The sequence below is a fragment of the Bos mutus genome, chromosome 13, assembly GCF_027580195.1.
Source record: "Bos mutus isolate GX-2022 chromosome 13, NWIPB_WYAK_1.1, whole genome shotgun sequence".
In the NCBI taxonomy this organism is placed as follows: Eukaryota; Metazoa; Chordata; class Mammalia; order Artiodactyla; family Bovidae; genus Bos; species Bos mutus.
Window position 1 is genome coordinate 41133895 of NC_091629.1, and position 17726 is coordinate 41151620.

General features: G+C 36.5%; 1 protein-coding gene across 1 annotated transcript in view; it reads left to right on the forward strand.

Annotated features, from left to right (window-relative positions):
• The window catches only part of SYCP2 (synaptonemal complex protein 2), a 61768-nt gene that overhangs the window by 16325 nt on the left and 27717 nt on the right, over window positions 1-17726 (forward strand). Inside the window, exons 14-22 of the mRNA XM_070382096.1 lie at window positions 5837-5985; window positions 7134-7208; window positions 7812-7958; window positions 10461-10560; window positions 11401-11558; window positions 13280-13349; window positions 13700-13757; window positions 14952-15085; window positions 15229-15665. Coding sequence (XP_070238197.1) covers window positions 5837-5985; window positions 7134-7208; window positions 7812-7958; window positions 10461-10560; window positions 11401-11558; window positions 13280-13349; window positions 13700-13757; window positions 14952-15085; window positions 15229-15665 — 1328 coding nt within the window. The remainder of the gene's footprint in view (window positions 1-5836; window positions 5986-7133; window positions 7209-7811; window positions 7959-10460; window positions 10561-11400; window positions 11559-13279; window positions 13350-13699; window positions 13758-14951; window positions 15086-15228; window positions 15666-17726) is intronic.

The window sequence follows — 17726 nt, forward strand, 5'->3', positions numbered from 1 at the left end:
TTGTGTTTCTTCCAGTCCAGCGTTTCTCATGATGTACTCTGCATATAAGTTAAATAAACAGGGTGACAATATACAGCCTTGACATACTCCTTTTCCCATTTGGAACCAGTGTGTTGTTCCATGTCCAGTTCTAACTGTTGCTTCCTGACCTGCATACAAATTTCTCAAGAGGCAAATCAAGTGGTCTGGTATTCCCATCTCTTTCAGAATTTTCCACAGTTGATTGTGATCCACACAGTCAAAGGCTTTGGCATAGTCAATAAAGCAGAAATAGATGTTTTTCTGGAACTTTCTTGCTTTTTCCATGATCCAGCGGATATTGGCAATTTGATCTCTGGTTCCTCTGCCTTTTCTAAAACCAGCTTGAACATCTAGAAGTTCATGGTTCACATGTTGCTGAAGGCTGGCTTGGAGAATTTTGAGCATTACTTTACTAGCGTGTGAGATGAGTGCAATTGTGCAGTAGTTTGAGCATTCTTTGGCATTGCCTTTCTTTGGGATTGGAATGAAAACTGACCTTTTCCAGTCCTGTGGCCACTGCTGAGTTTTCCAAACTTGCTGGCATATTGAGTGCAGCACTTTCACAGCATCATCTTTCAGGATTTGAAACAGCTCAACTTGAACTCTATCACCTCCACTAGCTCAGTCTTATGAGAGGTATATCAATTTTTTTGATGATCTCAAATAACTAGCCTTTGGTTTAATTGATTTTTCTCACTTTAGTGTTTTGATCTTCAGTTTAATTGATCTCTGCTCTTATATCTGTTGTTTCTTCTCTTCTGCTTACTTTTTTTAATTTGGTTTCCTGTTTTTAGTGTCTTGGGGAAAGCTGAAGTCATTGATCTGAGACCATTTTTTCTTTTCTAATAACAGCATTTTAGTGCTTTAAATTCTTCTAAGTACGTCCTTAGCAGCATCCTACAAATTGCAATATGCCGTGCTTCCATTTTCATTCATGTGATTCTTTTAAATTTCTCTTTTGATTTCTTCCTTGACCCACGGATTATTTAAAAGCACTTTATTTAGTTTCTGTATACTTGAGATTTCAGGAATACATTACTGATTTCTAATGTGATTTCATTGTTATCAGAATATACTTTGTGTGATTTGAAAACCCTTTCCAATATGTTGACTATTAGGTTATGACCCAGATATGGTCTGTGTTAGTAAATGGTCTGAATGCACTTGAGAGGAATGTGTTTTCTGTTGTTCTTGGGTGGAGGGCAGGGTTAATCTGTTGTTCAAGTCATACACCCTCATTGTCTACCTACCTGTTCTATCAATTATTGAAAGAGAGGTGTTGAAGTCACCACTATGGTTGTGATTTTTTTTCTATTCATTCAGTTCTGTTATTTTTTACTTCCGGTATTTTGAATTTCTGTTATTAGTTTTATAAACATTTAGTGATATATCTTTTCATAAATTTATCATTATGAAATGACTTTTTTTCCTGTGGTAATATTCTTTGCTCTGTCATCTACTTTATGTAATACTAATATACTCTCTCCAAGTTTCTGTTGGCTAATTATAGTATGGCATATCTTTATTTTTAAGTAATTTATGTCCTGTATATTTAAAGAGGGTTTCTTATAGGTGTCATATACTGGGCATTTTTCTTTTAAATGTAATTTGACAGTTTCTGCCTTTTGTGGTTTTTAAGGTGACTGTTGATCTGCTTTAAATTTATTATCTAGCTTTTGTTCTTTCTATGTACCATCCTGTCTGCCATGTTTCTTTATTTTTTCTTCATGTTACTTCATTTTCAGGGGTTCCTTGTACTTCTTTTGTTGGCTTTATATTCACTTTTTAAATGGCTGATTTAGGTTTTATTTTGTACATATTTAACTTAATAGTGTGTGTGTGCAAGTAATATTATACCCCCTAGGAACCTGATAGGTTCTTGTAAAAACAGTCAACTTCTGCTTTTGCTTCCCTGGCCTTTGTGCCACTACTATCAATAGGACTAAAAATCTTTTTGCTTTTGAATGTGTCAAAGACCTCATACTATGGTATAATAATATTTTTCTTTGTGGAACCAATTAACTTTTAAAAAGATTTTTAAAATAGTTTAAATAGTGCATTATATTTACCATTTCCAGTGTTCAGCTTTCATTTATAATATATGCAGATTTCCATCTGGTATTATTTTCCTTCTGCCCGAGTGACTTCTCTAATATTTCTTGTACTGCAAATAAGTTTTTTTTTAATGTCAGAAAATTGTTGTTTATATTTTGAAAAAGTATTTTTTGTTTTATTTTTACAATTTATCATGGTTAAACTTTTATTTGTAATTGATTTTTTAATTATTTTTGGTTGCACTGGGTCTTCATTGCTGCATACAGGCTTTCTCTAGTTGCAGTGTGTGGGCTTCTCATTTGCGGTGGCTTCTTCTCTTGCATAGCAGGGGCTCTAGACCATGAGGGCTTCAGTAGTTGCAGCACTCAGGCTTAGTTGCCCAATAGCATGTGGAATCTTCCCAGACCAGGAATCAAACCTATGTCCCCTGTTTGAAAGGCAGGTCCTTTTTTGTTTCCTAGGATTTTTTTTTTTTTAATTGAAGGATAATTACAATGTTGTGTTGGTTTCTACCAAACAAAACAACGTGAATTAGTCATAATTACATCTGTTTCCTCATTCTTGACCCTCCCTCCCCTCCCCCCATCCTACCCCTCTAGGTAATCACAGAGCACAAGGCTGGGCTCCCTGTGTTACATAGCAACTTCCCACTAACTATTTTACACATAATAGTGTATATATGTCACTGGTACTTTCTCAGTTCAGCCTACTCTCACCTTCCCCTGCTATGTCCATAAGTCCATTCTCTCCATCTTTGTCTCCATTCCTTCCCTAAAGATAGGTTCATCAGTACCTTTTATTCTCAATTCCATGCTGCTGCTGCTGCTAAGTCGCTTCAGTCGTGTCCGACTCTGCGACCCCATAGATGGCAGCCCACTAGGCTCCCCCGTCCCTGGGATTCTCCAGGCAAGAACACTGGAGTGGGTTGCCATTTCCTTCTCCAATGCATGAAAGTGAAAGTGAAGTCGCTCAGTCGTGTCCAACCCTCAGCGACCCCATGGACTGCAGCCTTCCAGGCTCCTCCGTCCATGGGATTTTCCAGGCAAGAGTACTGGAGTGGGGTGCCATTAGCTTCTCTGTCTAGATTCCATAGGTCTATATTAATATACAATATATGTTTGACTCTCTCTGACTTACTGAAACTTTACACATGAAAAGATGTTCAATATTGGTCAATATTGGTCATTATTAGAGAAATGCAAATCAAAACTACAATGAGGTATCACCTCACACCAGTCAGGATGGCCATCATCAAAAAATTTATAAACAATAAATGCTGGACTGTTGGTGGTGGGAATGTAAACTGATATAGCCATTGCAGAGAACATTATGAGGATTCCTTAAATAACTAGAAATAAATATACCATGAAAAAATGAAAGTGTTAGTTGCTCACCCACGTCCAACTCTTTTCAACCCCATAGACTATAGCCTGCCAGGCTGCCTTGTCGACTGAATTTTTTCATCTTTTCATTCTGTATAACTGACTCAAATTCATTCCTTTTTATGACTGAGTATATTCCATTATATATATGTACCACAGCTTCTTTGTCCATCATCTGTCAGTGGACATCTAGGTTGCTTCCATGTCCTTGCTGCAGTAAACATTGAGGTACATGTGTCTTAGAATTCTGATTTTTCTGAGTATAAGCAATCCAGTGGGATTACTGGATCATACAGGCTTCCCAGGTGGCTCAAATGGTAAAGAATTTGCCTGCAGTGCTGGAGACCTGGGTTTGATCCCTAGGTCAAGAAGATCCCCTGGAGAAGGGAATGGCAACTCATGCTAGTCCTCTTGCCTAAGAAATCCCATGGACAGAGGAGCCTGGCAGGCTACCGTCCATAGGGTTGCAAGAGAGTCAGACATGACTCTATTGCATGAAAACACCAACATACATACATACATGCTTCAGTCCTTAAACTAACCCTTTGTGGCACACACACAAGGAAAGTATGGCTTGTGCTCAGGACTCTTCAAGACCTTGCACTCTCTCTGTTCATCTGACTATTCATTTGTATCTTTTACTGTCGTTTATATTAAAGTGGTGATGTTGTCTACCTGTATGAAACAAGCACGATCTGAGTTTCTACATAACTGGCACAGATGGATTCTGGATATCAAGCAGTCAGTTCAGTTCATTTTAGTTGCTCAGTCACATCTGACTCTTTGCAACCCCATGGACTGCAGCACACCAGGCTTCCCTGTACTTCACCATCTCCCACAGCTTGCTCAAAGTCATGTCCATTGAGTCAGTGATGATATCCAACCATCTCATCTTCTGTCACCCCCTTCTCCTGCCTTCAGTCTTTCCCAGCATCAGGGTCTTTGCCAGTGAGTTAGCTCTTCACATCAGGTGGCCAAGGTATTGGAGCTTCAGCATCGGTCCTTCCAAAGAATATTCAGGGTTGATTTCTTTTAGGATTGACTGGTTGGATCTCCTTGCAGTCCAAGGGACTCTCAAGAGTCTTCTCCAACATCGCAGTTCTAAATTATCAGTTCTTAAGTACTCAGCCTTCTTTATGGTCCAACTCTTAACATCTGTACATGACTACTGGAAAAACCATAGCTTTGACTGTACAAACCTTTGTCGGCAAACTGACGTCTCTGCTTTTTAATATGCTGTCTAGGTTGGTCATAGTTTTTTTTTTTTCCCCCAAGGAGGAAGCATCTTTTAATTTCATGGCTGCAGTCACTGTCAGCAGTGATTTTGGAGCCCAAGAAAATAGTCTGTCACTGTTTCCATTGTTTCCCCATTTGTTTATCATGAAGTGATGGGATTGGATGCCATGATCTTAGTTTTTTTTTAATGAGTTTTAAGCCAGCTTTTTCACTCTGCTTTCACCTTCATCAAGATGCTCTTTCTTTAGTTCCTCTTCACTTTCTGCCAGAAGGGTGGTGTCATCTGCATATCTGAGGTTATTGGTATTTCTCCCAGCAATCTTGATTCCAGCTTGTGCTTCATCCAGCCCAGCATTTTGCATGATGTACTCTGCATGTAAGTTAAAAGCAGAGTGACAATATACAGCCTTGACATACTCCTTTTCCTATTTGGAACCAGTCAGTTCCATATCTGGTTCTAACTGTTGCTTTTTGACCTGCATACAGATTTCTCAGGAAGCAGATAAAGGTGGTCTGGTATTCCCACCTCTTTAAGAATTTTCGACAGTTTGTTGTGATCCGCACAGTCAAAGGTTATACCATAGTCAATGAAGCAGAAGTAAATATTTTTCTGGAATTCTCTTGCTTTTCCTATGATCCAGAGGATGTTGGCAATTCGATCTCTGGTTCCTCTGCCTTTTCTAAATCCAGCTAGACATCTGAAAGTTCTCGGTTCATGTACTGTTGAAGCCTAGTTTGCAGGATTTTGAGCATTACCTTGCTAGCGTGTGAAATGAGTGCGATTGTGCGGTAGTTTGAACATTCTTTGGCATTGCCCTTTGGGATTGGAATGAAAGCAATGGTTCTAGAGAAAAAGAATATCTACAGTTGCAGACTAGGAGAATGGTGAAGTAGCAGCTCCGCAGGGTGTTGTTAGACCCTTTGTTCAATTTACAGGAATATATAAAAGACTCCATGGACAATTTTTGTTTCTGTAAGTAGTTAGTACCAGAATTGACTCAATGCTGTTAAATCCTAAAAGTTAATTTTGTTTCAGTTCATTTTAACTGGTATGCTGCATGCTTTTCTTATTTATAATATACCTATAGAGTGGTATCATAGAAATGAATATAAACTAATCAGTGTGATTTATTTGTGTACAGTGAGAGAATCAAAGAAGCTACTGACTGTAATTCTGAAAAATATAGTAAAAATTAGTAAAAGAGAAGGGAAAGAATTGCTTTTGTATTTTGATGCATCATTAGAAATCACTAATGTGGCACAAAAAATTTTTGGTGGAAGTAAATATAAGGTAAGTTAAACTTTTAAATATTTTCATAATTCTGGGAACTTTCAGTTACTTAGGACTGTAAGTTTCAGTGATTTTTTCTTTCTCTACAATTCTTAAATAACATATAGATTTTTAGTTCTTTAAATTTGTGTTGTGGAATAACCATCATATTATCAGCCATACCCTTTCAGATATCTATTAGAATGAATCTCAGATGACAAAATTAGCAGCAGCTACTCAAAACATTTAATGATGAATTCCTTCCAGGCATTTAAAAAATGAAATGAGACAAAGCCTTGTTTTTAAGATACTAAACATTGTGAGAATTACAGAATATATCTCAGAAGAAGTAAGTGGTGTATAGAAAATGATGCATAGAAGTTGAACAAAGAGAATGCTCATTAAGAGTCAGATCTGAAGGAAAGGCTATGGAGTTGGACCTTGAAATGGCCTTTGAAATTAATGAAATTTAGATAAGATGTTTTCCAGGATTGTGGAAAACATAATGAGTCAGATTTGTTTAGGAATCAAGGTAACAATTCATGTTATATTTAGGGAGATGTTCAGTTGACAAGTTTGGGTGATGCCTGTCTTAGTTTGTTCAGGCTACTGTAACAAAAATACTGTGGTTTGGTGTCTTAAATAAGAAACATTTATTTCTCAGTTCTGGAGGCCAGAAGTCAGATCATGGTGCCAGCAGATTCAGTGTATGGGGAGGGTCCATTTTCTGGTTTATCAGTGGCAGTCTTTTCACTCTGTCCGTACATGGTGAGGGAGTTCTCTGAGGTCTCTTTTATAAGGGCAGTAATCCCCTTCATAAAGGTTCTGCCCTTATGACCTAAGCATGACCCAAAGGCCTGCCCTCCTAATACCATTCTTGGGGACAAGGTTTCAACGTGTGAATTGTGAGGAGACACATTCAGTCTATAACATGGAAAAGATGGTGAAAAATAGCAGATAATATGCTTGTGAGGAACCTTTACCAAAATTGCAGGGTAAGACTATAGTTAGGGAATCACTGAAGTGCCCTGATAAGAGTATTTATGTGTATTTAAAATTGATTTAAGATAATTTGGTGATTTGGAAAGAAGCAGGTGTAGGAAATATTGGCATTAAAAATGGAAAGAACTGGGAGAAAATGACACCCTGTTGAATTAATTTAATTTTAGGAATTTACCAGAAAACAAGGTATATCCGTTGCCAAAACATCTGTGCATATTCTTTTTGATGCAAGTGGATCACAGGTATGTGTCTCACTTACTTGATTTCTATCACTGGTCTAAGGTTAACCCTAATTAATAATAGCACAGTTATAAGTTTGTCTTGGAGAATAAATAAATTCTGTCAGTGCCCCAACAAGGTATATGTGACTTTGTAAAGAAAGTGAAAGTGAAAGTGGAGAAGGAAATGGCAGTCCACTCCAGCACTCTTGCCTGGAAAATCCCATGGATGGAGGAGCCTGATAGGCTACAGTCCATGGGGTCACAAAGAGTTGGACACGACTGAGCGACTTCACCTTTGTAAACGTGTTATTAATAATAATTTATTTCAGTACAGAAGGTAGATTGTTATTCATTAATACCAGTCTTGGTAACTTTAAAAATCAGAAATATATGTTCTGCCACTAATGCCAAAGCCTCTTTTATGTCTGTTAACATTTGAAAAAGTGGATGCTTTTTGTTGGGTCACTTTGTAGGACTGAAAATTGTAATAGTACATAGATATAAGACAAAAAGAACTAACCTTTATGAGTGTGAGATGAATGAGTGCTTTATGAAGACATCCAGTCATATTTGAGGACTTCTATGGTTTGCACTTTTAAACAGTTTTTCCTTATTCTCCAACAGATTCTAGTCCCAGAAAGTCAACTCTCACCAGTTGAAGAGGAACATACTAGTTTGAAAGAAACAGCTAACCTCCAAGAGGAATTTACTAAACCTGCAAAATATATCAAAAACAGTAATCAAGGGTATAGAAAAAATAGCCAGCCTGAGGTATATATGGTGTCAAAACCATCATTTATAAAGCAGCATAGGCAAATCATTATTATAGAAAAATGTATCTAGAATGCAAATGTCAGTAACATTTTAGAATATTTCCCCTGCCTTTTACAAATACAAACAAAAGATAGTGTTTCAGCACACAGTGTTTATAGGCAAGGGTTAGGGATTTAGGACAGAGTATACTATATCCATGTAGGTTTCAAATTAGAATTAGATAGGAAAGTACTACTTTTTGCATTTATCCTTTCTGTCCTATCTTTGCACTTGGCTTTAATGTAGAATACAAATTTATAATGTAATGTTCAGTTTATTTGCACGAGTAAAAAGCAAAATATTAGGTTCTTTTTCCTCCTCCTCCTTCATAAAGGATCTCCTCTAGGCCACATTTGATAGAACCATTTCTCAGCCCTTCCCTAAAGTCTAACCTCAAACTCTATCTTTTGCCTCAAATTTGCATCTGCCTCCATGCTTCAGTAAGATTGCTGTTATTTTTTCTGATGATGTCCTTGATTCCAGCCTCCTCTCGTCCTATACCTAGAACCAAGGTGCTAGTGATTATTCTTTTACAATATTTCTCACATGGTTTCCTCCTCATTCTCTTCACTGTTACTCATTTTAGTGTACCTAGTAGTGTCTTTGACATTATTGGTCCATCCTGTGAGCCGCCCTGTGAGGTATACAACTGATTTTTCTCATACCAATATCCTAGTAGCATTCTTCTGCTCAGAAAGCCTTGTGATCTCTGTGTTTATCCCATTATATCTAAATTTTGATTTAGTTTGAAGACCTTCTGTAATTTAATTTTACTCTTTCAAAATACCCTCCACTTTAGAATGGTCAGTTGCTTTACTCTGTCTTTTTTGTCACATTCATTCTTGCCTCTGTACCTTCATTCATGCTGTTTTTACTCTTCTTGTCTAAAGTGTACTTAAACTTGTAAATCTTTGTTCATTTTTACTTTATTGATGGAGCTTTTACTGATTAATTGTTTTTACTAATCTCTCATCGAGTTGCTTGTAACTCTCACAGGCTCCTCCATACATTGTTACTCACTATTTATCCCTTTTGTCTGTGTCCTTCATTAAATTAAAAATATCATTTTGTCAACTATAGTTCCATCAGGTGATTAGATTATAAAGCCTTTTTTGGGGTCTTTTATCAGAATCATAACTTGAGTACTTATTAAAAATGCAGATTCTTAGACTCTCCACCTTAAACCTATTGAATCATAACACAAAGTCTGGAAAAGATCTTAAGCACACTAAAGTTTGAAAAACACTGCACTATTGTTAAATACCTACTATGTTTTCAATAAGGATTAGCCGTTTGAAGCATTTATATAAATAAGTAACTTTGGGGATCCCATTCATTATATATAACACTGCTGCTGCTGCTGCTAAGTCGATTCAGTTGTGTCCGACCCTGTGCGACCCCATAGACGGCAGCCCACCAGGCTTCCCCATCCCTGGGATTCTCCAGGCAAGAACACTGGAGTGGGTTGCCATTTCCTTCTCCAATGCATGAAAGTGAAAAGTGAAAGTGAAGTTGCTCAGTCATGTCCGACTCTAGCGACCCCATGGACTACAGCCCACCAGACTCCTCCATCCATGGGATTTTCCAGGCAAGAGTACTGGAGTGGGGTGCCATTGCCTTCTCCATATATATAAACACTAGGAACTGTAATTTCTTTAAGACAGATCTGCTGGTTCAGTAGCTTATTTCTGGTTAATCTTAAAATTCACTTTTCTCCTATCCTTCGAAACCTTTCCTCCATGCCCCATATACATACCTACTCAAAATCCCATCAGTATTTTTTCCTTTGCCTTTTAAAAATAAATACCTTCTGCCTCTTTACAGTTTGTCTTCAGTACTCCTTTGTATGGCATCCTCTGGAATGCCAATCCCTTGTAGTCCCACCTCTGCTTATCTACTTCTGTTGTTCTTATCAGTCATTATAGGCTAAAGTTAGAAAATGCAAACCTTTTTGCAACACTAGCTTGTGTGCCACTGAATCTCTAAATTCCTGGTGGTGGTTTTTTTCTTTTTAACTCCTGTTTTTTTTTAGCTGCTTTTTACTCTAAAGGCAATTTAGTCTTCACAGAATTTTGAAGAATGTTTAACATTATGAAAGCTTTCACAAACAAGTTTATATAAATATGTGTTTCAAACATTGTCCTTATAAAATAGAATAGGAAACTGTGAGCCAGTGGTTAACTAGATAAACTGAGTATCAATAAAATATTTTTAGCAAACATATAAAGTTACTGTATTTCTAAGTCTGGATATTCTTTAAAACAATATTCTCATTTTGACTATTAATATTAGGATAAAATCCTTCAAATCAGATGAAATGCAGAAATATTTGAATATCATATAATTTATAAAATACATCTCTTGTGCGTAGTCAAGGTAAAATGTTAGGAATAAAATTGTAGGATATTTAATTTCAAGAGAGAATGTGTATTTACTGTGGTTTTTTCCTCATGGTTTTAGATAATTACTCCTAGCAAAAGAAAAATGTCTGAAGCATCAATGATTGTTCCTGGTGCAGATAGATACACTGTGAGAAGTCCAATACTTTTAGTCAATACATGTAAGTTTTAGAATCTTAAAAGATTTCTAACAAGTATTATTTAAAGCAGGCATTTTTAAAACTTATGAATATTCTGGACCTAATTTACCTAGAGGATAATTTTGAGATAGAAAAATTGATAGAATATGAACCGCAGATGTCTTCTGTCAAAAAATATCAAATGTGTGAGAGATTTAATGGGTATCTATATAAATATTTTTTAAAATATTAATATCCTGTATTAAGAGCTTATTATTATTTAAGCAGGACTCAGCATAACATAGTGGATAAAACGTTAAATTAATCAGGCTGCTTGAGCTTGTTTGCCCACTTCCAGGTGTGTACTCCATAGCTAAGTTTAGAACCAGTTTCCTTTCTATGAAATGGGACTACAGTGTCTAACCTCATCAAAGTCTATAAAGGATTAAATAACTATTCGTTAAATAAGAAGTATTGTGCAACATTTAGACAGTACCTGGTACATACTAAGAGCTAAATAAAAGTTCAAAAATAATGCTATATACTAGTTGCTGTAAACACAGCATTATTTAATCTTTATGACAATTTAATAGTGACCTTCCATTCCCAAAATATGCTTGCCTACTGGGAAATTAATGTTTCACACACTTCTCAGACTTAACAAATACAAAATAAATTCATCTTTCCACCCTCCCTGCCAGTTTCTCTCCATTTCTTACCTTGGTAAATGGAATCCATATTGAGTTACTCATTTAAATCAGAAACCTGGGACCCATCCTAGAAGACCCCCCTTTTTAACTTTCTTCAGCAAAAAGTATCTCAGTGATAGCAACATACAGTTTTAAAATCTGACAAATATAAGTCCTTTGTCCTCCATTCTAGCATCACCACGAAAAAGAAGAATTAAACCACCACTGCAAATGATGAGTTCTACAGAAAAACCTAGTGTTTCTAAAACATCGGAACAAGGAGTGGATTATGCTGTATCACTTAAATCTAGACCATCTGAAGAAAAAAAGAGAAGAGATAATACAGACAAAGTAACTTTACTTTGAAAGCATTTTTAAATATTAAGTTTTTATCACATTATTGTAGAAATACTATTGAACTAACTTCTTCTGCAAACAGGGTCTTACTTTTCTTAAGCAGTGAGTTTCTTACTTTTTTTAAAAGTATTGCTTTCAAAATTGTTTTACATATCATTTTTTGTCCTTAAAAGTAAGGTCTTATCACTCACTGTGCTAACAATAAAATTTAGAAATACTTATTCAACTCTTGATTTATATGTTCAGTAAGAGAAATGAACTTGCCATCATTCTTGTATTCTGTTGTATGTGTTCTCAGATATACATACAGGATGCAGTAAAAGCCTAATAGAGAGGCAGATGGGCTTCCCAGATGGCATTAGTGATAAGGAATCCACCTGCAATGCAGGAGACTGGGTTCAATCCCTGGGTTGGGAAGATCCCCTGGAGAAGGGCATGGTAAGCCACTCCAGTATCCTTGCCTGAAGAATCTCAAGGACAGAGGAGCCTGGTGGGCTATGGTCCATGGGGTCACAAACAGTTGGACATGACTAAAGTGACTTAGCACAGCACTGAGGGCAGACAATTCTCTCTAATCCCAGAGCTGGAGAGGAAGATAAAGATCAGGAGATGCTCATTTAGAAGATGGAGAGTGAGTTGATTTTTGGAGTCAGTAAACGTTATTAGTCAGATGGATATCGAGGAGCACATTCTTTCCAGGTAGTTGAAGAAGTGGGACCGAGCAGGGAATGGATAAGAGAAAGTTGTATCTTGGAGAAATAGGTAATCAAGAGATACAGATAAGTTTATAGATGAACAGCTCAAAGTTTGTGTTTTCTCTGAAGTGTGAGGATGTTGAGCTTCTCTTGATGCAGAGGGCTCAGGGACACATGAAGATTTGGAATAAGCACTGAGGGATAGTGGAGAGGGCTAAGAATAAGTGTTAGGCAGTGTTGAGGGCCCAGTTCACATTAAAGACTATAAATCTTATCATGGCATTAGTTCAGTAATAAGTATAATTTCCTCAAGTAAAGTTTAGCAGTCTTGGTGTTACAGTTGGAAAAAAAAAAAGATGGTGGATGTAAAAAAAATATGTAATGGTTATGTGGCAGAAAGATAAGGATGGAACACACCTGTACACTTGTACACTTTTATACTGTTCCTCTCCCAGTGTGGAGAACCACTGGCTAGATTAGAGAAGATAGGATGAGGCAGAATATCTTAGCTAGGGAGTATATTTTTCTGATAGTCATGGAATATTTTTATTTTATCTGAATAAGTGTGTATATGTGGCTGTGAAAAGAAGCTTGCTGTCATCAAGAAGTTACCTGTGCAGTGGCCAAAACTTTACAAGATCATTTGACACTTCAGTTCATATGTATATTGAGAAAAGACAGAATAAATGCAGCCTATGAGATTAAGAGCAATAGATCACATGGCATGGAGGTTCCAGAAATTCTCAAAGAGAAAAATTACATTATTTTTCTAGCTATGGCTGAGGTCAGAAAATTTGTAGGCTGTAATGCCTCCTAATCTGCAGTAAAGTTACTTTCTTGTGTTTTAGGATAAGGGAGTATTCTAGAATGGGCATTTTATGAAGGAAATAGAACTACTATCCAACTTTTAATCATAAGGCAAAATTTTAAAGTTTTAAACTTTAATACTCCTAACTTGTAAAAGTCATTTTCATATAATGCCTTAATTCAAATTTATATTAAAATTTCTCCTGTTTATAGCCTATCAAAGCTGCTAAAGTTGTAGAAAAGACAGAAAATAAGGACACTGAATTCGCAAACCAAAATTTTAGTAAGTACTTTTTGGTTCAATTTTTGTCATTCTTTCTTATATATTTATACACACACACACATATGTATACACACATATATATATTTCTATAGATTAACTTCACTGAGTTTCATTTATTTGAAAAAGATTTATAATGAATACATTCAGCTCTATGCAGAGAACTTAGAAATTATGAGGAAGTATAATAACAGCCTTTGTTCCCAAGAAGTTTGGGTCTGGGAGTGGGAAGATGAGGTCAACCAATCTCTCCATCCCAATATATGAACTTTGATCAAATTCTACACTAGCTTTCATTTAACCCTACCAACTGTATGTAAAAATGAGGATACCATAATTTTTGTTTCATTTAGGTGAACTCCAGGAAATTGTTCTTGATTCACAGGCAGCAGGAAGAATAGATAAACCTGTGTAAGTATGAGAATATCCATCTAGTCATTTAGCCTATAATAATGTTACTCTATTTAGATGAATGTAACAAATTTAAAAGATCATGGCATCTGGTCCTATCACTTCATGGGAAATAGATGGGGAAAAAGTGCAAACTGTCAGATTTTGTTTTCTTGGGCTCCAAAATCAATGCAGATGGTGACTATAGCCATAAATTAAAAGATGCTTGTGCCTTGAAAGAATAGCTCTGACAGACCTAGACAGCATATTAAAAAGCAGAGACATCACTTTGCCCACAAAGGTCCATATTGTCAAAGCTGTGGTTTTTCCAGTAGTCACATATGGATGTGAGAGTTGGACCATAAAGAAGGCTGCACACCAAAGAGTTGATGTTTTCAAACTGTGGTGCTGGAGAAGACTCTAGAGAGTCCCTTGGACAGCAAGGAGATCAAATGAGTCAATCCTAAAGAAAATCAACCCTGAGTATTCTTTGGAAGGACTGATGCTGAAGCTGAAGCTCCAATACTTTGGCCATCTGACACTAAGAGCTAACTCATTGGAAAAGACCCTGATGCTGAGAAAGATTGAGGGGAAGAGGAGAATGGGGTAACAGAGGATGAGATGGTTGAATGGCATCACTAACTCAATGGACATGAGTTTAAACAAGCTCAGGGAGATGATGAAGGACAGAGAAACCTGGCATGCTGCAGTCCATGGGGTTGCAAAGAGTCAGACATGACTTAGCAACTGATAAACAAATTTAAAGGAAGAGGCCTTTATGTTCTTAGACTGTAGTATTGGTTATAGAACTAATCATCTTCAAGTATTATGATAGTACAGTGGCGAATAGCTTGTATGTTTTTTCTGTATCAACTGATATAACTCTTCAAATTGAGAGACTTAAAATGAATAAAAGCTTTAAAATAATAAAGCATGAATGAGAAGAAATTTAACCAAGTTTAAATACCCATGAAGATATATGTCAGATACCTGAGATGTATTTAGGTAGATCTCAAAATAGAAGCAATAATGGAATTTTTAAAATAATATTCTTTAATAAATTATATAGTAAGTTTTAATTTTCATCATGACTTATGAAAATTTTTTCATACTTTAACAAATTTCTATCAATAAACATTGACTAAGAAAAAGTCAAGACCTTATACCAGAGTCATAGGCTGATGTTTCATAATGAGCAAATGAATCATTTTTCAGGTTACCTGATGTTTTAGACAGTACCTGTGGAGATAAGATGCACTCCAAATGGGCATGTTGGACACCTGTAACAAATATTAAGCTGTGTAATAACCAAAGAGCAAGTACTTCATCGAGAGACACATTTAATCAAGGTGAAACAGTTTTCGCTATGTATAAAATATTCAGGAAATACTTACTGCTTGAACTGTCTTAACAAATATTTTGGTTTTAATAAATTTTATATATGATCAATTTATAAATTTAATAAGGATTAATTTCTAATTTTTCCCACTAGATATTGTTATCAACCAGAAACTTCCTAAACAAAAGTCATCCTCTTCAATATCTGATGATAATTCTGAGGAAACAGAAAAGGTACAGTATAGGAAGGAGATAATGCAGCGTAACAGAACAGATAAAGCAGAAGCAGATGACTGCCACCGAAACAGACAACAACCAGGTCACTCTACACATTCGGAGGAGAAAAGTATTGAGAATGCCAAGCAGAGTGATTGGTGTATCGAATCTGAAACTACTTTTAAATCAGTTCTCCTAAATAAGACAGTTGAAGAATCTGTGATCTACAAGAAGAAATACGTGTTGTCAAAAGATGTGAATACTGATACTTGTGATCAAAGCCCTTCTCCTCAAAAAAATGCAAAAAGTCGTAGAAAATCAGGGAGAAGATTGACAGCTGAGTTTAATTCCTGGGATCTGAAACAAAAAAACACGGTGAGTTTTCAGTGTGTTTTATTTCTGCATACCTATAATATGCCTCCTTAATAACATAAAGTGAAAGAAGCTTGATTAATAGCTACAGATTTAATGTTTATAATTCCCCTGTGCTTTTCTTAATTGAACTGTAGTTGATTTATATAGTATTACATCAGTTTCAGGTGTGTAATATAATGATTCAATATTTTTATAGCTTATATTCCTTCTAAAGTTATTACAAAACAACAGCTATGTTTCTCTGTGCTGTGTGACTTACTCTTGTTGCACATCTATTTTATACTTAGTAGTTTGCATCTCTTAATCCCATACCCTTATCTTACCCCTCTCCTCTTCCCTCTCCCCACTGGTAGCCAAGAAAGTAATACCCTGTTCCTTAATTCAAGCTTACACTCTGAGAATGAGTGCTCCTGAACTCCTTTCTGACCTGTCCCCAGTCCCATAGTGATAGAACTCATGTGCCCACTAGTGCATAGCAGGCATGTAAATAGGTACAGCATGTATGAGCCCTGCAGTTCCTTGTCTCCTCTTGTTGCGTCTCCCCACTCTGTCCCCCAGATTCTTTTGAATATGGTATAGAACTGTCTGTGGCTCTCTTATGTGCTTATCTTTCTTTTCAATAAATGGCTGTGTGGTTTTTTCCCCCTGTTTTAACCTACTAAAGTATAGAGACTATGTTTTGGTCAACATTTGTTTTCCTGTATGGCCTAGCACAGCTTTGCACATAGTAGTGTCTGAAACATTTCTTGGATTTTGCCTATAAGTTTGACAAGGTTTTTCAAGAAAGGATGTAAATGGAGTGGAGGAAACATGTTGTTCGTCCTCATTGGAGCCTCCTTTTCTTCAGATTCATTGTCTGTAGAACATCTCCAGAACAGTTTTAGCTAGTATACACCATATTTTGAGACGAAAAGTTTCCTTTTTGTTGCAGTTACCATAAATCTTTTCTTTGGTCATTGCTACCAAGATGCAGATTAAAGAAAATTTTCTAATGAGAATACATTTCCACTGGCAATAATACAATCCTTTTCTTCACTGTGCCTTAAAAGATCCAGTATCTATAGGCCTTCATTTATCTTCCAGAGTATTACTAATACCTGGGTAGCCAGATTTCTAGAGTCAATGTAAAATGTTTTATATATTGGAGCATTTTAGTGTACAAGTGAAATATTTAATAGCTAATTTTGCAGTTTTATATAATTAGATACTATTTAATTTGTCTGAAAGAGATGGGAATACCAGACCACCTGATCTGCCTCTTGAGAAATTTGTATGCAGGTCAGGAAGCAACAGTTAGAACTGGACATGGAACAACACACTGGTTCCAAATAGGAAAAGGAGTATGTCAAGGCTGTATATTGTCACCCTGCTTATTTAACTTATATGCAGAGTACATCATGAGAAATGCTGGACTGGAAGAAACACAAGCTGGAATCAAGATTGCTGGGAGAAATATCAATAACCTCAGATATGCAGATAACACCACCTTTATGTCAGAAAGTGAAGAGGAACTAAAAAGCCTTTTGATGAAAGTGAAAGCGGAGAGTGAAAAAGTTGGCTTAAAGCTCAACATTCAGAAAACAAAGATCATGGCATCCGGTCCCATCACTTCATGGGAAATAGATGGGGAAACAGTGGAAACAGTGTCAGACTTTATTTTTTTGGGCTCCAAAATCACTGCAGATGGTGACTGCAGCCATGAAATTAAAAGACGCTTACTCCTTGGAAGGAAAGTTATGACCAACCTAGACAGCATATTCAAAAGCAGAGACATTACTTTGCCAACAAAGGTCCGTCTAGTCAAGGCTATGGTTTTTCCTGTGGTCAAGTATGGATGTGAGAGTTGGACTGTGAAGAAGGCTGAGCACCGAAGAATTGATGCTTTTGAACTGTGGTGTTGGAGAAGACTCTTGAGAGTCCCTTGGACTGCAAGGAGATCCAACCAGTCCATTCTGAAGGAGATCAGCCCTGGGATTTCTTTGGAAGGAATGATGCTCAAGCTGAAACTCCAGTATTTTGGCCACCTCATGCAAAGAGTTGACTCACTGGAAAAGACTGATG